The 26,802-nt window shown below is 38.0% G+C and overlaps 1 protein-coding gene across 2 annotated transcripts in view; it reads left to right on the top strand.

Annotated features, from left to right (window-relative positions):
* CCDC169 (coiled-coil domain containing 169) overlaps positions 1–21,986 on the top strand; it is a 31,386-nt gene extending 9,400 nt beyond the window's left edge. For both annotated transcript variants that reach the window (XM_007533876.2, XM_060191542.1), the window contains 6 exons: positions 1,532–1,642; positions 1,725–1,765; positions 7,148–7,246; positions 8,666–8,719; positions 20,362–20,438; positions 21,767–21,986. In XM_007533876.2, the coding sequence (XP_007533938.1) occupies positions 1,532–1,642; positions 1,725–1,765; positions 7,148–7,246; positions 8,666–8,719; positions 20,362–20,438; positions 21,767–21,878 (494 nt within the window). In that variant the 3' untranslated portion in view covers positions 21,879–21,986. The remainder of the gene's footprint in view (positions 1–1,531; positions 1,643–1,724; positions 1,766–7,147; positions 7,247–8,665; positions 8,720–20,361; positions 20,439–21,766) is intronic.
* Positions 21,987–26,802: the final 4,816 nt, after the last annotated feature.

The raw sequence follows: 26,802 nt of genomic DNA, 5'->3' as shown, positions 1-26,802 counted from the left end.
CGACAGAGGCAGCATGATGATAAGGGTTCAGACGGAAGAACATCAAAAAATATGGACAAAGTCTTATAGGTTCCAGGACTAGGAGAAATAAGGATCTTAAAGAGAATGGGAAGGGTTCCTTGTAGTCTTAGAAAGAGTTTAAAATATCAATAGTTGACTATTATTATAGCCAAGTTAGTTGGAGGTTTGTTTTTCTTTGAAAATCCAGTGGTTAGAATCTACTGTATTGTACTTGAACTTATTATCCTTGTGCCATTTAGGGCTATCCACTAATTGCAGTATCTTAGATACTGACAGAGTCAAATGGTTTTTTATCTTATCTGGCCTAAGGTTGTAGGTAACTTAGATAGTTAAAGAAAGGAAGAAAGAAAAGAAAAGAAAAGAAAAGAAAAGAAAAGAAAAGAAAAGAAAAGAAAGAAGGGTGGTGGTATAGCATAACGGTTAGGATAAAAAGACTTTCATGCCTAAAGCTCTCAAGTCCCAGGTTCAATCCTCCACACCACCATAAGCCAGACCTGAGCAGTGCTCTGCTAACAAACAAACATATATATATATATATGCTTAAACACCTCCTGGAAATCTGCAGACACCATTTAGACTGTTACATATGGTCCAAGGGGGAAGAAACATGTTCCTAATATTCCCTTTACTACAGTTCCTTGTAAGGCTACATGAGGAACTAAAAATAAAATGGGGTTGGGATAGGCAGTGGAGCACCCGGTTGAGTACATGTTACCATAAAACAAGGTTCAAGTCCTGGCCCCCACCTGAACAAAGGAAGCCTCATGAATGATAGAGCAGTGCTGCAGATATCTCTCTCTCTCTCTCTCTCTCCCTCTCTGTCTCCTCCTCTCTCAATCTCACTCTGTTTTATCGCATTAAAAAGGAGGAGGAGGAGGAGGGAAGAGGAGGGGAAGACAAGGGGAGGGGGAGGAGGAGGAAGGAGGAAGAGGAAGGATAACTAGAAGGAGGAGGAGAAGAAGAAGAAGAAAAAAGGAGAAGAAGAAAAGAATATATAATGAAATGGGTAGGGGGTAAAGAATACCAGTATCCCCAGTAGCTATAGTGATGTCTGGCTGTCTGATAATCTGTGAGTCTAGTCTCCAAAGTCTGAAACATGCCATGTAACATGGAAATGTTGGTTTAAAAAATTACTTCACAGAAGCCTGGCAGTGGCGCAGTGGGTTAAGCGCACGTGGCGCGAAGCACAAGAACTAGCTCAAGAGTCCCAGTTATATCACCCGGCTCCCCACCTGCAGGGGAATCGCTTCACAAGGGTGAAGAAGGTCTGCAGGTGTCTATCTTTCTCTCCCCTTCTCTGTCTTCTCCTCCTCTCTCAGTTTCTCTCTGTCCTATCCAACAACGGCAACAGTAACAACAACAACAATGAACAATTGCAATTTATAAACAATAAGCAATTTATATTGCTCATTAAGTCAAGTGCAATAGATTGAACTGGTAAATGTCATTTTAGTGAAAACATATAAGAAGAAATTAAGTGAATCTGATTTTTCTTCTCTATCTCATTCAGGTAGTGGATGGAAAGCCCGTTATGAAATACAACTTGAACTGAATGATCAACTAGAAAAACAAATTCTTTCACTCAAAGAGAAATTAGAAAAAATCCACGGAAATCCTTCAGGTATAGAAGCAATAAGTATATGCTTTATGCAGTGCATTAAAACTGACAAAATATCAATTTTTTTCTGTTTGATTTGTTGTAGATAGACTTTCTTCTATTCGAATCTATGAGCAAATGCCAGAGGTAAGTTATGGGTAGTTAAAAAGAATAATCAAAGGAAAATGTGTGCATTTTCCCACACAGATTTCAAACAAAAGATGAAAGACGCTGTTAAGGATCAGCTTTGTCAATTGAAATGATTCTTGGCAAAAATCATTTTTTCAGAGGTCTCTGTTCTGGGAGTGAGGAATTCAGTAAACTTCAAGCTTAGTCTCTCTAATTTTTTATTTAAAAATGGAAATATTGACAAGACCATAGAATAAGAGGGGTACAGCTCCATACAATTCCCACCACCAGAACTCCATATCCCATCCCTTCCCATAGCTTTCCTATCCTTTATCCCTCTGGGAGTATGAATTCAGGGTCATTGTGGGTTGCAGAAGGTGGAAGGTCTGGCTTCTGTAATTGTTTCCCCTGCTGAACATGGGCATTGGCATGGTCAATCCATATGTCCAGCCTGTCTCTCTCTTTCCCTAGTGGGGCAGGGGCTTGGGGAGGTGGGGCTCCAGGACAAATTGGTGGGGTCATCATGGTAGCATATGGAATCTGGTGGCAGAATAATGAAGCTGGAGGGTTAACATCCTGACATCTCTGGAGACAGTCCAAAGTGAAACATGTTAACGTGGTACTGGTTGCACTGATTAGGTTAGGATCAGCAGATGCAGTATCAATTGGTATGCACTGAAAGAAGCATTCAGGAAAGTGAACTCCACCCCAGAGGTACCAGGACTGGGAGAAATAATGGGTTTTGTGGAGACTGGGGGAGATTCCTGCTGTCCTAGGGTTTAAGAAGGCAATTAGATAGTTATTGCTATAACCAGATTATTTGGCAACTGGGTTAACTTTGAAAATCCCATTGTTAGAATTTGCTGTATCATACAAGACCTGCCCATAATTTATGTCCTTTAAAGCTATTTGCGTATGGCTGTATCTTATTAAGTGACACCAACTGTATCTTATTAAGTGACACCATGAGTTGCTTCTGTTCTCCCTGATCTAAGATTATAGCTGATTTAATATTTCAAAGAAAAAGTCATTATTAGCTTAGTCTCTTTTTAAAATACCTAGACAGGAATTCTGTTGGAGGTGCAAGCAAAGTAGAAAGGAAATAATGTTGCAGAATAAAAGAAGTATTACAGCTTAAGTATTTTACAGTATTAAGTATTTTACATAATTGGACTCAATAGCCTATTAAGATCTTATGTTGTCCTCTGAGTATATTATCAAAATAGTTTTGTTCTATATGGTATAAAGTAGAAAACTTGTGATTACATAATATATGGTATATATTTAAATAAATTTATATAAATATAGATATATATTTACCCCCTTATTTCTGTCTCTTTGAAAGTTGGAAAAATAACTTTAGTTTTTTTTCCCCACCATTGGAAGGGTTTTTTTTCCTTTACCATGGAGATATAACTCCATCTTGTGGTACTTACAAATTACTGCAAGGCCTATCATAAAATTAGTGTTCTTCCCTCCCCCTGCCCTTAAGTAGAATTTCAATGCTGCCTATAGAATATAATACAGAAAATGCTGCCTGTAGAATATAAATAATTCTGCCTAACATACTTCTTGGTAACTCATCCTTCAGTCACAGCTCAGGAAATGGGGTATCACTAGCACTTTGATATGGTAATTATATTACAGCAAATCAAAAAGCACTTTACAGGGTTCCTAACTGCTAGCTTCAGTCTCTGTAACACCTTTGGTTTTCCCAGATGAGTTTTTATAATTTTGAAAGGTGGTTCTTTAAGAGATTCAAAATTGGAGAGAAAAAAATGGATTACTTTTCAGTAAGGAAATTACTTCTTAATAAAAAGCTACTGACTTTTATCTATTCCCTAAGCTTTTAACAAATATATGTGCAATTTTTTTCAATGTTCTCATTCAAAAAATAAATATGAAATGTTAAATTGTTTTCAAATTGGAGAGAATAGTGTTTAGCTCACCCAGTAAAGCATGAGCCTTATTATAAAAAAGCTGTGGGTTTAAGCTCCCATACTACCTAAGCACAACAGGACACCAAAGGAGGCTCCATAGATGGTGGAGCAGTGCTGAGGTGTCTCCCACTCTCTCACCTTCTCTCTTTAGCTAAAGAATGAAGAATCTGACCCAGAAGCAGTGATGGCATACCACAAGTATGAGGCTCTGGGACTGCAGAAAAAAAAACAAAAACACAGTAGATGCATCAATATGACCTAAGACACACACACACACACACACACACACACACACACACACACACATATATACATATCCCTATTTAGCACTTTTACACGGGAGCCTATGTAACCTCTGAGTCCCTGACAATCTTTGGTGGAGAACTATTACTGTGTGGTAACATTTTGAAGAGGTGTGAAATAACAGTTTTAGACATTTATAGACTTATACATCAAAATACCTCAGAAACAAAATCTTAAAAATACTTTTTTAAAAAGGGTCCGTAAAATACCTTACCTAGATAGTGCACCTCTTTTGTAATGTTCACAACCCAGGTTCAGTCCCAGTTCCCTGCCTCATGTGGGGAAACTTCAGTCCCGTGGTATCCTTTCCTCTGTCCTTTTCTTTCTGTCTTTGTGTCTATGTGAAAATGTCAACCTGGAGTGGTGAAACTTTAGTGAAGAAAAAAAGAGACAGGTGGGAGAGGGAGAGGAAGGAAGAGAAAGTAAAAAAGAAAAGGAAGGAAGAAAAGAGAGGAGTGAATTGTATACTTGGGAACTGTGGTTAGTTAATTGTATTCTCATGTCTTTCTCATAGGCATTCAGATGTGATTTTATATTGTTTGTAATGTGTTCTTTAATGTAGAAGTTGCCGTTTTTTAAGTTGATTGATAGCTTCCTTTCTACCTGGACAGAAAACATTGAGATAGGGCAATATAAACACCTACAGAACTTTCTCTCTGCTCATGACATTTCCCCCTTGCAGTTGGGGACCACTGGCTTGAACCCTGGTCCTTATACAATTGCTCAACCAGGTGCACTACTGTCTGGCACTACATTTAAATTAACCCTAAGTATCTCTTATTATAAATCTATAAATAGTACCTTTACATTTCTTACTTTTACACTGTTATTTTAGTCTAATATTAGACTTTACAACTAAATTAAAAGAACAGATTAAAAATATGCTATTACTTGGGGACTGAAGTCTGATTATTGTTAGAAATAAAATAGCTCTACCATAATAGGAAAATTAATTTTGTATGTACGCATTGTCATTATCATTGCCTCTTTCCTCCTTCTACCTTTCTTTCTCCTTCTTTTCCCTCTTTTCTCTTTTTCTTTCTCCTCCTCCTCCTAGTGGAGTCTTTAACTTAGCAACACAAGAGTATGCCTCTCTAGTTTGCAACCCAGATCATATAGTCAGTTAAGACCACTTGCGGGGGTCCAGCGGTAGCACAGTGGGTTAAGCTTGTGAAGCTTCCCCCCCCTGCAGGTGGGGACGAAGGGCTTGAACCTGGAACCTTGCACACCATAATTTGTTCGCTTAACTAGGTGTGCCACCGTCTGCCCCTTGATCTCTGTATTTAGACTCCTGAACTCAGCTTTCCAAGTTATCTTTAACTGTATCCTTTTCTAGTCACACCTTGCTTCTTCTTCACTGCTTAAATATTTTGCTTCAGCTCCCTCACTGCTAAACAATCATTTCTGACTCATGCTTACGGTTAATATACAGCTCCCTAGCTTTCACTTTTCTTTGCCTATCCAGGTTCTTCTTAGTATGAGATACTGATCTCTCTAGACCACATTTATTAGCTTCTTTTAAAAAAAAGCTCATGAGATACTTGTTATTCAGGATTTATTATGTTTGCTCCACATTTTGCCTTGAAATTTGCCTTATCATATGTACTTTTTTATATGGGCTTCTAATATTTGGGTCATATCTCATTGAAAATATCTCTAATATACAAATAATTTATAATGTGCATTCTACTAAGTGACTCACTTATGTTCAGCCCCGTTCTCCCAATATATAAATAATTTATATACCAGTAGTTTATTTATAAGCTAATTTTTAGATCTTAGAGTGAATACTCCCATTTGAAATGCCATTTAAATTTTTATCTAACACTGTATCCAGTTCTTACTATTAGGATAAATTAAGCTTGGAGTCCTCAGAGCATAGGTCTCTGCAGAAAAATGTTTAACTCTTTTCATCTGAATCCCTTTAAATGTTCCTACATGAGCATTAGTTTATTTTATAAGGACTTACTTTTCTATAAAATAACCTCATATTTATTCATTGATTTTCTGCTGGAGCAAGTTGTTTTTGAAGGAGGGGAATGGAAAATCATTAAAGAAACAGTGCATGGTTTTCAAAGACAAATAATGCATTCCTGAGACTTACCACCTGACTTTAACAAGGGTAGTAATCAAATATGCATACTGGAACATTGTTAATTCCAAAGCATTTGTTTTAACTGATGTTAATTTTAGAGATTAGAATTTGCCTTGTTTCAAATTGACCTAATTATACAGAGAGAAGGAGAGACACCTGCAGCTCTGCTTCACTGCTCATGAAGCTTGCCCCCTGCAGGTGGGGGCCAGTAGCTTGAACCCAAGTTCTTGTGTATGGTGATCAGTGTTCTCTACTGTGTTCATCAACACTTGACTCCTTGGTGCAATTTTCTTTTTTCTTTTAATTTTTTTGCATTATCTTTATTTATTTACTAGATAGAGACAGAAATTGAGAGGGAAGGGGGTGATAAAGAGGGAGAGAGACAGAGAGACACCTGCAGCACTGCTTCACCACTTGCAAAGCTTTCCCCCTGCAGGTAGGCACCAGGGGCTTAAACCTTGAACATTATAACTTGTGTGTTCAATGAGGTGTGCTACCACCCGGCCCCTAATGCAATTTTCTTAACAGTAAAATGGAAATAAATATATTGGCCACATCAAGGGCTGGTTTAAAAAAAAAAAATCAAGTGAGGGAGTCAGGCGGTAGCTCAGTGGGTTAAGCGCACATGGCGCAAAGAGCAAGGTCTGGCATTAAGGATCCTGGTTTGAGCTCCCAGCTCCCCACCTGCAGGGGAGTTGCTTCACAGGCGGTGAAGCAGGTCTGCAGGTGTCTGTCTTTCTCTCTACCTCTTTGTCTTCCCCTCTTCTCTCTATTTCTCTCTGTCCTATCCAACAACGACAACAATAATAACTACAACAATAAAACAACAAGGGCAAGAAAAGGGAAAAAATAAATCAATATTAAAAATATATATATATCAAGTGAAATGTGGCATATTATTAGCATTCAATTAATGTTACAGTTATTAGTATAAAAAGTTCATGTTATAGAATAATGAATTCACATGAGAATATATGGCATTCACTAGTGAAGTGGTGGCTGTTTTTGTTTTTGTTGTTTAGAATTCAAGTTCAAGTATAAATTTACTATTTATTCTTCCAGGAATCATTAACTGCATTACTTAAGCAGCTAGAAAAAGAAAAAAGGAGTCTTGAAAATCAAGTGAAAGCATATGCACAAAGGTTGGAACTTGAGACCAAGGTTTGTTTTCATTCTATACTAAGAAATTCCTCTGAGATTGTCATATTATATACAGGTATGTTATATACAAGCTGACTATATAACTACCACAGAATACCTAAACAACTATTTCATATTCTACTTTATTATTTATTATATTCATCATCTAGTGAACAAAGAAAAAAACTAATATTGAAGGGGGAGATAGTGAGGGAAAGAGAGAGACAGCTGCAGTACTGCTTCAAGCCCCCTGGGGGCTTGAACCCCAGTCCTTGCACATGGTAACATGTGTTCTCAAGTGAGTACACCACCACCAGGCCCTTTTCCTATTCTTTTTTTTTAAGTTTTATTTATTAAAAGGAAACACTGACAAAAACCATAAGATAAGAGGGGTACAACTCAACACAATTCCCACCACCAGAACTCCATATCCCATCCCCTGATAGCTTTCCTATTTTTTATCCCTGTGGGAGTTCGGACACAGGGTTATTATGGGGTGCAGAAGGTGGAAGGTCTGACTTTTGTAATTGCTTCCCTGCTGAACATGGTTGTTGGCAGGTCAATCCATACTTCCAGCCTGTCTCTTTCATTCCCCAGTGGGGCAAGGTTCTAGGGAAGTGGGGCTCCAGGACACATTGGTGGGGTCGTCTGCCCAGGGAAGTCCGGCTAGCTTCATGTTAGCATCTGGAACCTGGTGGCCAAAAAGGGTTAACATATAAAGCCCAACAAATAGTTGACTAATCATGAACCTAAAGGCTTGAAACGTTCATATGAAGAGTGGGGGGGGGGGGTCCATTTTGTAGATAGTTAGTAGCCTTATTTTAGTTGTATTCCAAAGAGCCCATGACTATTACTAGTTTGTTTTTTTTTTTTCCTGAGCCTGACATCTTATATGCAGGTGAATCTAAATTATTGTCTGGGGAGATGATGTCATGGCTGGAAAAAGACCAGAAATATGGATAAGGGAATAGAGTAGCTCCCAAATATGGGAAATTTGTATAAATATTGTTGACTGCAAACCCCATCGATTTGATCTAATCCAGGACCCACGTTCCCCTTAGGAGCCTATGTGACCTCTGTATCCCTACAGATAGGAGCTCACATTCTGTGGTCACGAGTAGGAACGTTCCAAGCTGCCCCAACTTCAGGACCCATCTTCCTCAGGTGGAACTTAGTATTTGTTGTCCATCCCCCCTTCGCAGGATGGAACATTCTCTACTGTTGTTGATCCACATTGAGGGCAAGGTCCTACGGGGGCCCACAAAGGGATCTCTTGTGTTGTTCCTGATAGAGATGTTCCAGTATAAATGGAGAGAGGAATCTATTCTATTCTGTTTTTAAAGGCAAGGTAGAAAAGTCAGAGAGCTAAGTTATTAAGTGTTTCTAATAACAGAAATCTTTCTTCATCTTGGATTCTTTACTTGTGCATGTTCCATGCAGGCTCACCATAAAACCAACAAGGAACACCATGAATACTTGGCAGAAATGTCTCAGGTAACTTTTTTTACTACCAAATCTGTAGTTTCCTTTCTTTGTAAATTATGTTTTGTGCTTTCATAGATTTTCTTTTCATTTGATAGAGAAACAAATGTCAAAAAAAAAAAAAAAGAATATGTGAATGGGGTAGACAGAGGTGCCCCAGCAGAGCACACATTACCATCCACAGGGACTTGGGTTCAGGTCTCTGATCCCCACCTGCAGAGGGTAAACTTCATGAGCAGTGGATTAATGCTGATTTCTTTCTTTCTCCCCACACCCCCATTTTTTTTTTTTGCTTCTAGCGTTATTGTTGGGACTTGTTGCCAGCACTACGAATACACCACAACCAGTGACCTCCCCCCACTCCCATTTTATTGGATATGACAGAGAGAAATCGAGAGGGGGAAGGGAAGATAGTGATGGAAAGGGTCAGATAGACACCTGCAGACCTGCTTCACTGCTTGTGAAGCACCCCCCTGCAGGCGGGGAATGAAGGCTCAAACCCTGGTCCTTGTGCCTATCCTTGCACATACTACTATATGTGCTTAACTGGGTGTGCCACTGCCTGCCCCCTCTCCCTTTTTATTTCTTTCTGTCAGAAATAAAAATAATATATGAGAAGAATTTACCAACTTTCTAAGTAAAAAAGCCAAAAAGGAAAATAACTTTAATAAAAAAAGTTTTATTCTAGAGTTGGGGAGATTGCTCAACCTGGGAGAGCACTGCACTCACATGTGTTAGGGCCCAGGTTTCATCCATAGCACTGCTGTGCACTAGAGTTGAATGGTGCTCTCCTCTCTCTCAAAAACAAATTAGGTAAATACTTTACCCCTATTAACATTACTCTGATATTTTTTATTAAGATATAAGTTCAGTTTTCAGGGTACATTATCTAGTTAGGAGTATATGAAAAGCAGTGGTTCTATGAGTCTCAGGAAAAAAGGATTTGAGGTGTAGAGATGGACATTATCAACTTAGAGAACATAAAGCCATGTGTCTGAGTGAATTATTAGAGGAGGAATACTCAGGGTGAAAAGATGGTCTATGCTGTCACCCTGAAGAGTTTCAACATTGATATTCAAGGGACAAAGAACCAAAAAGAGGATTGAAGTCTTCAAGATACAGCTGGACGAGGCAGAGAGTTTGATATGAAGGTCAGCAGGAAGTCATAAAAAGTTCAAGGAGGGCTGGGTTTGAAATAAGGCAATCTAAATTACGGACCTCTAATATTATGAAGTCCATGAGCAGGTTAAAAGGAAGAAAGTTAATTTGGGCATGGATCCAGAAAGGGAATATATAAAACGATTTGGGAATGAACGTCAAGACAATGGTAGATAAATGGAGACTTAAAACTTCTAGTGTTTACTAGGAAATTAAGGCAAAATATGATTGATCCTTATAGTGTCTTATCCCTAAAATAGACAGTCATTTCAAATTTTTTATTTTCTTTTTAAATTTATATATTTTTATTATTCTTATGGTTGGGTATTTGGTTGGATGTGAGTATCCTCATACCTTTTTTTAGACTATATACTCCACTTATATATATACTATATATATATATACTATATATATATACTATATATATATATATATACTATATACTCCACTTATATATATACTATATATATGGACTATATACTCCATTTTTAGACTATATACTGCCAATACTTGCCAATTGGCATACTTGCCAATTCCATTTCTTTCAAGGGTTAACACAAGTCATCCTTCTTTATGAGACCATTAGATGATGGTAGTCCAGTGATCAGTCATTGCAATTTTGGTTTTGAATCTCAGCTTGGCATTTACTGCTATGTCACTTTTCTGATTCTTAATCTCTCCTTTCCTCTCATGTGAAAGGGATATAATAGTAGTATCCTGCAGTATATTTGTATTTGGAGATAATTTATGCAAAGTGTTGAGTGAGGGGGTCGGGCTATAACGCAACAAGTTAAGAGCATATGGCGAGAAGTGCAAGGACCAGCTTAGGTATCCTGGCTCCCTACCTGCAAGGGGGTCGATTCAGGAGCAGTGAAGCAGGTCTGTAGATGTTTATCTTTCTCTCCTCTTCTCTATCTTCCCCTCCTCTCTCTATTTCTCTGTCCTATCCAACAACAACAGCAATAACAACAATAACAACAACGAACATAGTCAAAGATGGCTACCAGTGGAGCAGTGGACTTGTAGTGCTGGCACAAAGCCCCAGTAATAACTCTGGAGGCAAAATAAAAAAAATACAAGTTAAGTTAAAAAAAAAAGTGCTGAGTGAAATGGCCAGCATATAATAGGTTCTAAATTCCAATAAATGGTGAATATCATTTTCTCATTTTGCTTCCCTGATCTCACTAGCCCCTCTTTTTGTGGCAAGGAAATCAAAATCTCTACTTCATTTAGATTTCTTTCTTTACCTTTGTTTGTCATTTAGGTGAAATAGTTCCTATCCTGATTATGCAGAATCACTAATAAACAATCAAAGCCCATTTTAACAGCTTCCCAGGAAGATGATAATCCTGTTCCCTAGTGGAAATGTGAATAAAGATTTTCATTCTAAAGTACTACAGATAGTACTGACCATGTGGATACTATGGTGACTTGAAAGGTCATAAATGATTTGCAGTTCTTTCCATAATAAACACATAAATGATTGATTCCTTGGTAGGTAACTACAGCTAAGTAGCTGTGATACAATTGTGTTGTCTTCTATGTTTTGACTGATACTCATTTTCATATCTCAGTATTATATATGAACACTTTTTTATTTTTTAATTTAAGAAAGGATTAATTATCAAAACCATAGGGTAGGAGGGGTACAGCTCCACACAATTCCCACCACCCAATCACCATATCCCACCCCCGCCTCTGATGGCTTTCCCACTCTCTATCCCTCTGGGAGCATGGACCCAGGGTCATTGTGGGTTGCAGAAGGTGGAAGGTCTGGCTTCTGTAATTGCTTCCCTGCTGAACATGGGCATTGACTGGTCGGTCCATACTCCCAGTCTGCCTCTCTCTTTCCCTAGTAGGGTGGGTCTCTGGGGAAGCAGAGCTCCAGGACACATTGGTGGGGTCTTCTGTCCAGGGAAGCCTGGCTGGCATCCTGATGACATCTGGAACCTGGTGACTGAAAAGAGAGTTAACATACAAAGCCAAACAAATTGTTGAGCAATCATGGACCCAAAGCTTGGAATAATGAAGAGGAATGTTAGGGGGATACTCACTGCAAACTCTAGTGTACTTCTGCTTTCAGGTATATATTTTGCAGTAGTTTATGGATACGTGTGAACATATGCTCTCTCTCACAGAAACTGGTGTATATCTAGGTTTGGGGACTTTGTTAGAAAGTGAACCACCTGAGATGGAATTAGAGAATACTGTGAAAGGAAAGGTCTCACCTGAGCAATGAAGCTGAAGGGTTGTCATTCCACACATGAAGTCTCTGGAAACAGTCTGAAGTGAGGCATGTTGAGGTGGCAATCGTTGCGTTGATTAGGTTGCGATCGGCAGATGCAACATTATTTGATATGGATTGGGAGAGGCATACGGGAAAATGGGCCCTACCCAATGGTTCCAGGACTGGGGGAAGTAGAGGCTCTATAGTGGAGATGTGAGGTTCCTGCTGTCTTAGGGTTCCAAAAGACAATCGATAGTTAATGTTATCATCACATTATTTGGTAATTGGGTTAACTTTGAAAAGTCCTTTTGTTAGGGTTTGCTGTATAGTACCCAGTATCTTGTATATAACCAATAGCTGTGCTATTGGTTGCTTCTGATCTACTTGGTCTAGGCTTTTGAGACCATTGCATATCAATTACACAGCCTATATATTTAAAAGATTCAGTTTGTGTTTTAAAAAAACTTCAAGACATACAATTAATTTCCCCCCTCATATTAATTAACTAGTGATTTATATGACTACATTTTACTAGGAGTATACATAAACACCATTCCCACCACCAAAAGACTGTGACCCATCCCTCCCACCCACTCCCACCCCCCACTGGCCCAGGAAGCTGCATGTCTACCCCTCACCACAGGGTTTTTACTTTGGTGCCCTACTTACAATTTGGTCAGGTCCTGCTTTTAGTTTCCCGTTCAGATCTTCTTTCTCAACTTCTGTTGATGAGTGGGATCATCCCATACTCATCTTTATCTTTCTGACTTAGCTCACTTAACATGGTTCCTTCTAGCTCTATCCAAGATGGGTCAGAGAAGGTGGGTTCATTGTTCTTGATAGCTGCATAGTATTCCATTCTGTATATATACCACAGCTTTCTCAGCCACTCATCTGTTGTTGGACATCTGGATTGCTTCCAGGTTTTAGCTATTATGCATTGTGCTGCTATGAACATAGGAGTACACACCTCTTTTTGGTTGGGTGTTATGGAGTCATTGGGGTATAACCCCAGGAGAGGAATTACTGGATCATATGGAAGGTCCATGTCTAGCCTTCTGAGAGTTTTCCAGACTGCTCTCCACAGAGGCTGTACCAATTTACATTCCCACCAGCAATGTAAAAGGGTTCCTCTGTCCCCACAACCTCTCCAGCATTTGTTGCTGCTGTCCTTTTTGATGTATGCCATTCTTATAGGAGTGAGGTGGTATCTCAATGTTGTCTTAATTTGCATTTCTCTGACAATCAGTGACCTAGAGCAGTTTTTCATATGTTTGTTAGCCTTTTGGATCTCTTCTGAGGTGAATGTTTTGTTCATATCGTCTGCCCATTTTTGGATGGGGTCATTTGCTTTTTTGGTGCTAAGTTTGCTAAGCTCTTTATATATTTTGGTGATTAGTTTCTTGTCTGATGTCTGGCATGTGAAGATCTTCTCCCATTCTGTGAGGGGTATCTTTGTTTGTTTAATAGTTTCTTTGGATGTGCAGAAGCTTTTCAATTTGATGTAGTCCCATTGGTTTGTTTCTGCTTTAGTCTTCCTTGCAATTGGGTTTGATTCATCAAAGATGTCCTTGAGGTGTAGGTGGGAAAGTGTTTTACCAATGTTTTCCTCTAAGTATTTGATTGTTTCTGGTCTGATATCTAGGTTTTTGATCCATTTGGAGTTGATTTTTGTCTCTGGTGAGATAAAGTGGTTCAATTTCATTCTTCTGCATGTTATAACCCAGTTTTCCCAGCACCATTTATTGAAGAGAGACTCCTTCTTCCATTTAATCCTTCGGGCCCCCTTATCAAAGATTAGATGTCCATAGGTGTGGGGATTTATTTCTGGGCTTTCAATTCTGTTCCACTGGTCTGTGTGTCTATTTTTGTTCCAGTACCATGCTATTTTGATGATGATGGCTTTATAATATAGTTTAAGGTCTGGGAGTGTGATGCCACCATTTCTGTTTCTTTTCCTCAAGATGGTTTTGGCAATTCTAGGTGTTTTCAGGTTCCAGATAAATGATTGTAGTGTTTGTTCTATTCTCTTAAAGAAGCTTGGTGGAACTTTGATGGGTATTGCATTAAATTTGTATATGGCTCTGGGGAGAATATTAATTTTGATGATATTTATTCATGAGCATGGGATATCTTTCCATTTCTTGGTATCAGTTTCTATTTCCTTGAGTAGCGACTCATAGTTTTCAGCATACAAGTCTTTCACTTCTTTGGTCAACTTTATTCCTAGGTATTTGATTGATTTTGCTGAAACAGTAAAGGGGAGTGATTTCTGGATGTCTTCTTCTTCAGATTTAGTGTTTGCATAAAGAAATGCCACTGATTTTTGTACATTGATTTTGTAGCCTGATACCTTGCTATATTGCCTAATAACTTCCAGTAGTTTTCTGCTGGATTCTTTAGGATTTTCTATGTATACTATCGTATCATCTGCAAATAGTGAGAGCTTGACTTCTTCCCTTCCAATCTGTATTCCTTTGATTTCTTTCTCTTGCCTGATTGCTATGGCAAGAACTTCCAATACTATGTTGAAGAGTAATGGTGACAGTGGACAGCCCTGTCTAGTCCCCGATCTGAGGGGGAATGCTTTCAGCTTCTGTCCATTGAGTTTGATGTTGGCTATAGGTTTGCTATATATAGACTCCACTATCTTGAGGACTTTCCCATCTATTCCCATTTTTTGTAGAGTTTTGAGCATGAATGGTTGTTGGATTTTGTCAAAGGCCTTCTCTGCATCTATTGAGATAATCATGTGGTTTTGGGCTTTGCTTTTATTGATGATGTGAATGACATTGATTGACTTACGGATGTTGAACCAGCCTTGCATTCCTGGGATGAATCCCACTTGGTTATGATGGACAATCTTTTTGATATGTTGCTATATCCAGTTGGCCAAGATCTTGTTTAATATTTTGGCATCTATGTTCATCAGAGATATTGGTCTATAGTTTTCCTTTTTTGTTCTGTCCCTTTCTTGTTGTGACACATGGGATTCTTGCAAGCAGCTTATGGTTGGGTTGTGTTTTCTGATCCATCCCCCCACTCTGTGCCTTTTGATGGGTGAGTTTAAGCCATTGACATTTATTGATATTATGGATTTAATGTATTGTAGTGCCATTGTTCAAAAAAAATTTTTGTTTGCTCTGATATATTGCAAGTATTATAGTGATGTTCTTGTTTATAAGAGGTCTTTTAGAACCTCTTTCAGGGCCGGCTTGGTGATGGTTGCTTTCTTTAACTGTTGTTTGTCTAAGAAGGTTTTGATCCCTCCATCTAGTTTGAATGAAAGCCTAGCAGGATATATTATCCTTGGTTGAAACCCTTTTTCATTCAGGGCTCGGTAGATATCTTGCCATTCTCTTCTGGCTTTTAGAGTTTGAGTGGAGAAGTCTGCAGATAATCTTATGGGTTTTCCCCTGTATGTGACTTTTTGTTTCTCTCTTGCAGCCTTTAGGATCCTTTCTTTATCCTTACTTCTTCTCATTGTGACTATGATGTGTCTTGGTGTCTTCAGGTCTGGGTTGATTCTGTTTGGTACTCTCTGGGCCTCTTGAATCTTGATGTCCTTTCTGTTATTCAGGTCTGGGAAGTTTTTTTCTATAATTTCCTCTAGAATGTTTGCTTCTCCTTCCTCTCTTTCTTCCTCTGGCAGGCCAATTATATGAATGTTACTTCTTTGGAGATGATCCCATATGTGTCTGTTGTTGTTTTCAGTGTTTCTCAATCTCCTTTTGAGCTCTCTCCCTCTTTCTTAGTTTTCTCTAACTCATCCTATGTCTGACTAATTATGTTTTCTGCTTCTGTTAGTCTGCTTTTCCTTCCCTCAGCTTCTTTCCTCAGTTCAGCTATTTCAGCTTTCAGTTCTCTAATTGCCTCAAGATAATCAGTATTTTCCTTGGGGGTCTCAACTTTTGTTTCCCTAATACTGCCATTCCTTTCTTCCAATGTTGTTTTCATTTCTGTGATTAATAAGTTTATTATTGCTTGCATACTTTTCTTATCTATGGTTACTTCTGGCTGATTTGTAGTTTCTTCAGGGCTCTTGTCTTCATTCATTGGAGTAGCAGTTTTATTTGTTTTTGATCTACCCATTTTTTAATTTATGTGTTTCTTATTTTTATGTTCTGTTTTTCCTCAGTTTTTGTGTTTTGAGTACAAGCAACACTGTACTAAATACCTTTATGACAAATGCAATCACAAACCTCAGGAATTACAATAGCAACTGAAGCAAGTAATTAAGCATTTTAATCATTACCAGTTAGCCAAACAATGTCTCCAGTCTGTGAAAAAATAGTAACCAATTCCCAGTGAAGAAGAAAGAGAAAATAAAGAAGGGATAGCAAGAATAGACAGTTATGCAAATCTACTATCCACTGTGTATTCTAGGGGTAACAAGAGTGGAAAAGGAAGTAGAGCAGAGATACACACATAGAGAGTCCACTCTGAGTCAGATATCTTCCCCAAAATAATTCCTAAATTCAGAAAGACAAAGAAGAAGGAAGAAGTGTATGACAACATAAAAAAAAAGAAACAAGAGACCGAAAAGATAAGAGCAAGAGCTGTAATTAAAGAGCAGTGAAAGGAAAGGTTTTTTATTACTTTATTTTTAATTTAATTTAATTTTTTTAATTAGCTAGGAGGAGGAAGGGGAGAGTCTGTAGAGGAGGTAGGAGTAACGAGACAAGTTCCTCCCACAATAGATAAGATGCCCACTACCCTAGCAATGAAAGATACCCTAAGAGTTAATTCTGATCAACCTAAAGGGGGGGAAGATATATGCCTTTATATAATATTAATAATAAAATAGAGCAGGGTACAAAAAAAAAAAACCCTGTCCCAGATTACCTCAAACCTCGTGAGCGGTGGCAGCTGATTGTTAAGAAAGGAAAACAAACAAACAAAAAAAAAACCTCAGGACTAGACAAGGTTAGCTGAAATAGACAGTTATGTAAATCTACTATCCACTGTATATTCTAGGAGTAGTTAAAAGAGGAAGGAAAGTTGAGCAGAGATACTCGCAGTGAGAGTCCACTCTGTGTCAGAATTCTTCCCCAAAATAATTCCCAAACGTGTATCAGTGAAAGCACACTGTTTGGTGGTTCGGGGGATGGGGCCTGTCACTTTGGAAGCTGTAGGATTAAGGAAGAAAGGATGACAAGAATGAGAAAAAGAAAAATGAGAAAGAGAGAGAGAAAAAAGAAAAATATAAGAAAAAGAACAGTAATAAAAGAGCTGTGGAAGGAAAGTTTTTTATTTAAAAAATTTAAAAAATTATTTAATTAGCTATGCGGGGGGTGTTGGCTACTTAGAAAGAAAAAAGGCCAGAGGTTTCAGAAGGGACTAGACTTAGAATGAATGATACTCCTTGGTGGGATGGGAATCCTGGTAAAGAAAGAAGCTAAGCAGGGGAGCCTGCTAGGAGCTGGTTCCCAGGGACTGCTTATGGGGGTGGAAGGGGGAGGAGGTACGATTTGGATATAATAATTTAAAAGAAAAAAATTTTTTTCTCTTTTTTTCTACTCTATTTTTTTAACCCAAATTAAGTTATAGTCACCTCCTTGGTGTCACCTCTAGAACCTCTTACTGACTGGCCTACTAAAGGCAGAAATTCCTACCGTTTCCAGAGGATGTGGTCAGAGCTCAAGCCACTAGCAGCTTCTCAGTCTACCATCTTCTGGAACCCCCGTATCCTATTTTTTCTATGGCCCTGTCTTCTCTTCCATTTTTTTATTGTTGTAGTTATTATTGTTTTCATTGTTGTTGGATAGGACAGAGAGAAATGGAAAGATGAAGGGAAAACAGAGAGGGGGATATAAAGATAGACACCTGCAGACCTGCTTCACTGCTTGTGAAGTGACTACCCTGCAGGTGGGGAGCTGGGGGCTCGAACCAGGATCCTTGCACTTTGTGCCACCTGCACTTCGCTACCACTTGACTCCCCTCTTTTCCATTTTAAGTCACAGCTACACCTATTACTATTTCCACCCCCCCCCCCATGGATCCTGGTGGAATTGGGTTTCAGACTTCTCAGCTGAAAGCTCTATGAGCCAGAAAAGAATAGAATGACATACTCAGAATACTCAAAGACAGATTCTGTCATTTAACAATCTTATATCCTGCAAGACAGACTCTTAGATATAAGGTACAAAGAAGGAATAGAATTCTTCACATAGAATGCAAAGATGATAAAGTTTGCCAGTATTTGCCTCCTCTAGTCTATATAACTTTAACAAGTCTCTTTTGTCAGAATGTTGGTGGGTATTGCATTTAAGCCATCTGACTACTTTGTACCTTTTAATTTGTTAAGTTTGATCCAATTACAATGAGGGAGAATTGTTGATATCTGGAGGCTTACTATCATTATGAGTTCTGGTTCTCTTTATTTCCTTATTTTTTTTGTAGAATTATTTCATTTAGATAGAAGAGTTCCTTTTAATATTTCTATGTTATTCAATTGTGGTCAGGATAGGTGTTTGATATGAATAAATTTTATTTATTTAGAAATGTTTAAATGCTTTATATAGATATATAGGTATGAATATGTACTATCAAAATGACATAGAACTGTATTTCATTTTAGAGATGAGTAACTTTTCAATTCATTTATAACCATTATTCTTCACCTTCTCTTGCATATATTATCAAAGAACCTGGTTATAAAAGAATTGAAAAGTTATACTCATCTCTGAAATGAAATTTAAGGATAATTTATTATAAACTTTTTTCCCTATCTTGTGCATGTGGATTTCACTGCTCCCAGGCTGACTTTATTTTTTAATTTTTTAAAAATTTTTTATTTATAAAAAGGAAACATTGACAAAACCATAGGCAAGGAGAGGTAGAACTTCACACAATTCCCACCATCAGATATCTGTATCCCATCTCCTCCCCTGATAAGCTTTCCTATTGTTTAACCCTCTGGGAGTATGGACCCAAGGTCGCTGTGGGATGCAGAGGGTGGAAGGTCTGGCTTCTGTAATTGCTTCCCCTCTGAACATGGGCATTGACAGGTTGATCCACACTCCCAGCCTGCCTCTCTTTCCCTAGTGGGGAAGGGCTCTGGGGAAGCGAAGCTTCAAGGCACATTGGTGGGGGGAAGTCTGTTTGGCATCATGCTAGCATCTGGAACCTGGTAGCTGAAAAGAGAGTTTAAGATACAAAGCCAAACAAATTGTTGAACAATCATGGACCTAAAGGTTGGAATAGTGCAGATGAAGTGTTTGGGTCGGGGGGTGGGGGAGGGGATCCTCCATTTTGTAGACAGCTGGTAGGCATGTGTTTGTTATATTTCGAAGGGCCTGTAGCTATACTAGTGGTTTTTGGTTTTGGTTTTTGTTTGTTTGTTTGTTTGTATTTGCCTGAGCCTGAAATCTGATATGCAGGTGGATCCTAATTATTGTCTGGGAAGATGATGTCATGGCTGCATAAAGGACCAGAAAGCTGGATCAGGGAAGAGAGTAACTCCCAAATATAGGAAAGGTGTATAAATATTGTTGACTGTAAACCCCAATTTGATGTGATCTGGGGCCCATATTCATCTTAGGAGCCTAAGTGACCTCTGCTTCCCTGTAGATTTGAACTCACATTCTATTCTATGGTCATGAGTAGGAACATTCCAAGCTGCCCCAACTTCTGGACCCATCTTCCTCAGGTGTAACATAGAGTATGTTGTCCATCATTCCTTTGGAGGATGGAACATTCTCTTACCATTGTTGATCCAAGTTGAGGGCAAGGTCCTATTGGGGGCCCACAAAAGGGGTCTGTTTTGTTGCTTCTGATAGAGATGACCGGTAATGGAGAGGGATTTATTCGAGTTCTAGGCCCATCAAATCTGTTTGGGAATCTCAGGACTCACCGATTAGGGCCCCAGCTGGCGAAATGGTCAGGCTGACTTTATTTTATTTTGTCTCCAGGGTTATCGATGGGATTTAGTTCTGGCACTATGAATACACTGATCCTGGTAGACATTTTTTCCCCCATTTTATTGGATAGGACAGAGAGAAAATGAGAGAGGATGAGGAGATAGAGAGGGAGAAAGACACCTGTAGACCTACTTCACTACTTGTAAAGCATTCCCCTTTCAGGTGGGGAGCAGGGGCTCAGACCCAGATCCTTGTGAGGGATCTTGCACCTTATGCTGTGTGCACTTAACCGGATTCACCACCACCCCCTGACTTTATTATTTTTTTTAAGAGAAAGGCAAAGAGACAGAGGCAGAGAGAGTTAGAGCTAGCTTTCAATCACCAACACTCAATGTTTTATATTGCAGGTCTCTGGCTTACCCAAAGTTTCTAAAAAACAACAGATCGATCACCTGCCTAGAATGAAAGGGAATCTAATGAAGATGTAAGTTTAATTATAGCTTTCCTTTTGAATTAATTATATTTACATTTGAATGGTACTGGTAAACAGGTGTCCCTTATTTTTGAAAAGTTAAACTTCTAGATCTTATGACAGCATCATAATCTTCTAGACAGTAAAATAACTTTTAAAAAAATGCATTCTGTTTGGTAATTATTCATATAAATTTTTGTAGACCCCAGGAATAATTTTCATCCTCAGGTATTTTATTTTTTAAGCTATAACAGTACTGTACCCAAGGGAAGCTTAAAACGATACCATTAACAATATAAATGTAGACCCATATAATTATCAGCCTTTTTAGTACAGAGAGATGAAGTCTGAAGCAACTATAGGTGACCATGCAGTTTAAATTAATTTCCTATGTAAACAAAAATAATTTGATTAATAAAAAAATGAGAAATGTGTTTGTAAAAATTATAAGGAGTATGGTGCTTATCTTTGTGAGTTGGGGCTTAGGGATACAGAACCTTGGTCCTGGTGTGGTGTAGAACTATTTATTGTAATCTTAAAATCTTGTAACACACTATTAATAATGAATAAAAATTGTTTTAAATTCAATGACAAAAAATGTTATAGTTATAAGAATATAGCTACAGATAAATTTTTCTTAGTCCTATATTAGGTACATAAGAATTACTCAATCTTTATTTTATATAATCTTATTCTATGCAGGGTTATATAGTCATTATTAAAAATACAAAAAAATTCATTGAGCACACTCAATATCATGCCAAAGGTTCAACCATATATTTATCTACTATAGACTCTATAGTAGATATCTTGTGGGATGATTCCCACTCCTTGTATTATCTGTCCTGTAGTTTAGCTGTAAGGAGATTATATGTGATTCCATAGTTTAGCATTGTATCATAAGCAATCTCCATGGGAAATTTTTTAATATTTATTTATTTATTTATTCCCTTTTGTTGCCCTTGTTGCTTTATTGTTGTAGTAGTTATTATTGCTGTTGTTGTTAGATAGGACAGAGAGAAATGTAGAGAGGAGGGGAAGACAGAGAGGAGGAGAGAAAGATAGACACCTGTAGACCTGCTTCACCACCTGTGAAGCAACTCCCCTGCAGGTGGGGAGCCGGGGGCTCGAACCGGGATCCTTATGCCCATCCTTGTGATTTGAGCCACATGTGCTTAACCCGCTGTGCTACCACTCGACTCCCTCCATGGAAAATTTTTACCTGAATAACTGTGGGCTGGATGGGGTTGGGTATAATATAGTATCCTTCATCTGACATATAACATTTTGTTGTATACATTAGTGACATAAATATGTGATTAATACTTATTATATTTCAGGGGGAGACTTAATCTAGTTAACCAGAAGACAATGAATGTCAAGAGAGGTCCAGTAAGAAAGATTACAAGATCAAACCATCTTCCAAAACTCATCCCCAAATTCCAGAACTAGATGGATTTCAGTTTTTTCCCTTTTTCATCTATAATATTCAACTTCTGAAGCTGCTGATATCTGCCCAATAGTTCTTTCAGGGAATAAAATAGATAAGAATTATCAAAACTTATCTTTTTCTACAAGTTTATTTCTTTGTCCACATCAAAGTAGTCTCATGAGACCCTAAAATATCTAATAGCATTACAAGTTTTAAAATGTTCCTGGAAACCTGCAAGTTTACATCACTACATTTCTTTTAATAATGTATCACTAATCTGCTGTGATAGAAATACTGTGATTATATTCTATTTCTAGTTCACTAATAGCTAAAGTAGTTCGTCAAAAGTATTTGCTATTTTAGGCTATAAAAGATTTTTATTTAAGGTCTAAGATTTTTCAAGGTTAAGATTTTTAATTCAAGGTCTAAATAAAAGGGTAAATCAAATGCCAAACATTTTTAGCTTTGATTTGAACTACCATATCATTGTGGAAACAGTCTTTAATCAGGAATGAATTTGGTTATAGTTCCCTTTTTGCCATGAATTTATGAGACCTTGGGTAAATTCCTCCATATCATCTTTATTTCTTGTACTTGTTAAATGACTCAGCAAATACAAGGTCTAAGATTTGTTACAACCAAAATTTGAATATTTGATGAAAAGGTCCTGGCACTTAATGCATGGTATTTTCAGTCATTCTAAGACATTTATTTATAGTTAGTTATTAACTAGTTCTTTGGGCCAAAAATTTCAAATGTTCAGAATACTCATAAGTAAAGAAATAGTGAAGATAGGAGACTGGTCGTTTTGAGGAACTTACAAGATGTAGTGAATTCTACTCATGTAAGTTGTTTATAAATGTTATCTACATTTGAAACATATGTAAGATGTATTTGCCCAAATTAAAAAGTGAAATTGTTGATTTTAAATTCCAGAATTCATTCAGAGATAAACATATTTTGCAACTAACAGTATTCTCATTTTATATTAGGCACTGAAATTATATTCTATGTACTAACAATAATGCATCTATAAATTGACTTCTATAAATAATTCTTAATAATTTAAGAAAAATGCATACATTCCAAGTAGTTAAATAATTATTATATGTGACTTTAACTATAATTTGAAAACATAGGTCATGGAACTTGGTGTCCATGTTAAGTTTAAGAAGGGGGGGGTGTCACCTAACAGTTCCCATATAGAATAATTTATAGGAAATTATATTTCTCTGAATTAGTTATTGATTTAACATTAGTTAGCAATACTTAAAATTTTAATGGTTTAGTCTTATACTTTAACAATGTATATAACTTACTCTACCTACTACCATAATTCTAGAGTCTCCTCACTATTAAAAAAAAAGCCTCTTAATTTTAATAATCCCAAAAGCACTGCTTCTTGACCTACTCCTTAAGCATATAGCTTAGAGAGCTCCACTCAGTTATTCCTATTACCTCACTAAGATGGCATTATTCTAAGAGAAACATTTTCTAAATTTTGGAAAACATTCCAAAGTAGCTCCTACAAAACCAACACTTACACGTGATAGAACCACTCTGATAAGATGTTCAACTAGTATACCATTCTAGCAAGTAAGATAACTTATTTATTATTTACTTATTTCTTATACTTCATTTTATTTTGGCTAAGACAGAGAAATTGAAAAGGGAAAGGAGGGAAGGAGGGAGGAAGGGGCCCCTGCAGTGCTGCTTCACTGCTCATGAAGCTTCTCCACTATGGCTTGGGGTATTTAAAAAAAATTTTTTTTAAGATGTATTTGATTTACAGAGAGAGAGAAGGCAGAAAAGCATGCTAGCAAATGTAGTGCTGGGGTCAAACTTAGAAAGTTATATGTGCAAGTATAGAGCACTACTGCTGTGACAACTCCCACACCTATGAGATAACTTTAAATAATTCAATTTAAATTAAATATCTTATTTAAATGAATTAAATAACATTTAATCCAAATCTCACAATAGCTTAGCAGTTATTTCTGTATGAGAGAAGCTTATTTTTTAGCAGATTAGAAAGCTAAAATCAGATCTAGCATTTTTTAAAGCATAAGAAATAATTTGGATTCTTTTCTAAATAGAAAGGGAGTTAATATTCTGGTTTTTATTTTAAAAGATCACTCATGCTATCCTATGAAGAAATCCTTGAAAGGAGACAGGAAAGGTGACAGGAGTGAAAGTAAAACTCACCCTTCTCAGCATTTTGAAAATATCCTTGTCCAAAGTTCTTTTTTTTGTGTGTGTGTGTGTGTCTTCTTTTTTTTTTTATCCCCTGAGGGAAGTTTTTTTTTTTTTAATTTAAGAAAGGAAAGTTTTTTTTTTTTTTAATTTAAGAAAGGATTAATTAACAAAACCATAGGGTAGGAGGGGTACAACTCCACACAATTCCCACCACCCAATCTCCATATCCCACCCCCTCCCCCGATAGCTTTCCCATTCTCTATCCCTCTGGGAGCATGGACCCAGGGTCATTGTGGGTTGCAGAAGGTAGAAGGTCTGGCTTCTGTAATTGCTTCCCCGCTGAACATGGGCGTTGACTGGTCGGTCCATACTCCCAGTCTGCCTCTCTCTTTCCCTAGTAGGGTGGGTCTCTGGGGAAGCTGAGCTCCAGGACATATTGGTGGGGTCTTCAATCCAGGGAAGTCTGGCCGGCATCCTGATGACACCTGGAACCTGGTGACTGAAAAGAGAGTTAACATACAAAGCCAAACAAATTGTTGAGCAATCATGGACCCAAAGCTTGGGAAAGTGGAGAGGAAGTATTAGGGAGGTACTCACTGCAAACTCTAGTGTACTTCTGCTTTCTTACTTTGGTGCCATACTCCAAACTCAGTCAATTTCTGCTTTGCATTTCTACTTCTTTTTTTTTTTTTTTACATGCATAACATTCCCCAGATTCCCATTTAACAATACAACCCCCACTATTTCATTCATCATTTTTCATGGACCTGTTTTACTTTGGTGTAATACTCCAATTCCATTTCATGTTCGACTTGTGTTTTCTTTTCTAATCTTGTTTTTCAACTTCAGCCTGAGAGTGAGATCATCCCGTATTCATCCTTCTGTTTCTGACTTATTTCACTCAACATGATTTTTTCAAGGTCCATCCAAGATCGGCTGAAAACGGTGAAGTCACCATTTTTTACAGCTGAGTAGTATTCCATTGTGTATATATACCACAACTTGCTCAGCCACTCATCTGTTGTTGGAGGAATATCCTAAGGAATCCAACACATCCATCCAAAAAGATCTGTGTACACGTATGTTCTTGGCAGCACAATTTGTAATAGCCAAAACCTGGAAGCAACCCAGGTGTCCAACAACCTTGTCCAAAGTTCTACAGTATAATTTAATGGGTAGTGAAGTTATGATAGATTCTCAGACTTCATATTACAAGGATAGTACCAATAGGGTGCTCAAAGGTGTATTTATTTTCAACCCTTAACTATTTGTGTGTGTGTGTGTTCTTTATTTTATATTACACAATTACATGTCAACAGGGGTTTGAATCCACACTATCCCCACCACCAGAATTCTGAATTTTCACTCTCCCCACTGCAATCCACTGCTGTTCCCCTAAGGTTATAGATACAAGCCAAGCATCTTCTCTACAACTATCTGTCCACATCTATATAGTTGCCCCCCCCCCTTTTTTTTCTGATTCAATCTTCTCTTCTCCCCTACTTCCATATGTCCCTCTCCTTTCCTTCTCTCTCTTTGGGTGCTGATGGAGCTGGAGTTCAGAGCCCTTTTATCTTCCTCCTATCACTTCTCCCCCTTTGGGAGTATGGATCAAGGTTGTTTATAGGGAGCAGAAGATAGGAGTTCTGGCTTCTGTAGCTGCTTCTTTGTTGAGCATGGGCGTTGACAGGTTGACCCATACCTCCAGCCTGTTTATAACTTTCCCTAGTGGACCAGAGCTCTGGAGATTCAAGGGTCCAGGACACATTGGTGAGGTCGTCTGCCCAGAGAAGTCAGGATGGAGTCATGGTAGCATCTGTAACTTAGTGTCTGGAAGGTGGTATGATCTAAGTTGAGATAAAATGGCTAATAAACAGGAACCAAGAAGTAGGATTAGAGCAGATGAGATTAAGGGTTTTAAGGTAGAAGAAAGCTAGGAAATCCATTTTAGGTATGTTCTTGGGGGCATACAACTATGGTAGTTTTGCTTAAGTTTGGGAGCTAGTCAGAGACTGGATAAGAAAATTGTCTGAGAGAATGGTGTCAGAGTGGAGAAAATGGCTAGAAAGTTGAGTTAGGGTAGGGATAGCTCCCATTTTTGTTAAAAAAAAATTCTGTGGCTAATATTAACTATTTACCTCCATCCTCCTGTTCCGGGGCATATACATTTAGCACAAGAGCCTGTGTAACCTCTAAGTTCCTATTAGTCTGAGCTTATAGCTCATGGTCACATCTGAGGAACATTGCAGGCTGCACTCATTTCAGGACCAGTCTTTTTCAGGTGGCAGGGCAGGATACCCCCAGCCTCCCTTAGGAGACTGGGGCTATCCCTACTGTCATTGCTTTATGGTAAAGTCAGGCTCCTGGGAAGGCCCAAAAGATGCTATTCCTTATGGAAGCCACCCGTGGTAGTGGGGAGAGGGACCCTTTAGAGGTCTCGGCCCATAATATGTGTAGGGAAATCTAAGAATTCCCTAACTAGGGCCCCAGATGATCAGGTGGTGTGATATTAACCAAATGGGCCATTATTAACACTCAACTATTTTTTAAAAATGCCTTTTACAACAAGATGGATGAAACTTATGGTAATTACACTAAGTAAAATAAGTCACAAAGAGAAAAGCAGTTACTATATGGATGTATAATATAAAGAAATAAGACAAATGAAGTAACACAAACCCAAGGAAAAGAATTCTTAGACTCTGACAGCAAAAAAAAGTGGTTACCAAGGAAGCAGAAGAAGGTGGT

Source organism: Erinaceus europaeus, chromosome 5, assembly GCF_950295315.1.
Source record: "Erinaceus europaeus chromosome 5, mEriEur2.1, whole genome shotgun sequence".
Lineage (NCBI taxonomy): Eukaryota > Metazoa > Chordata > Mammalia > Eulipotyphla > Erinaceidae > Erinaceus > Erinaceus europaeus.
The sequence above is the reverse complement of the archived record's forward strand: the minus strand, read 5'-3'. Positions and strand labels throughout refer to the sequence as shown.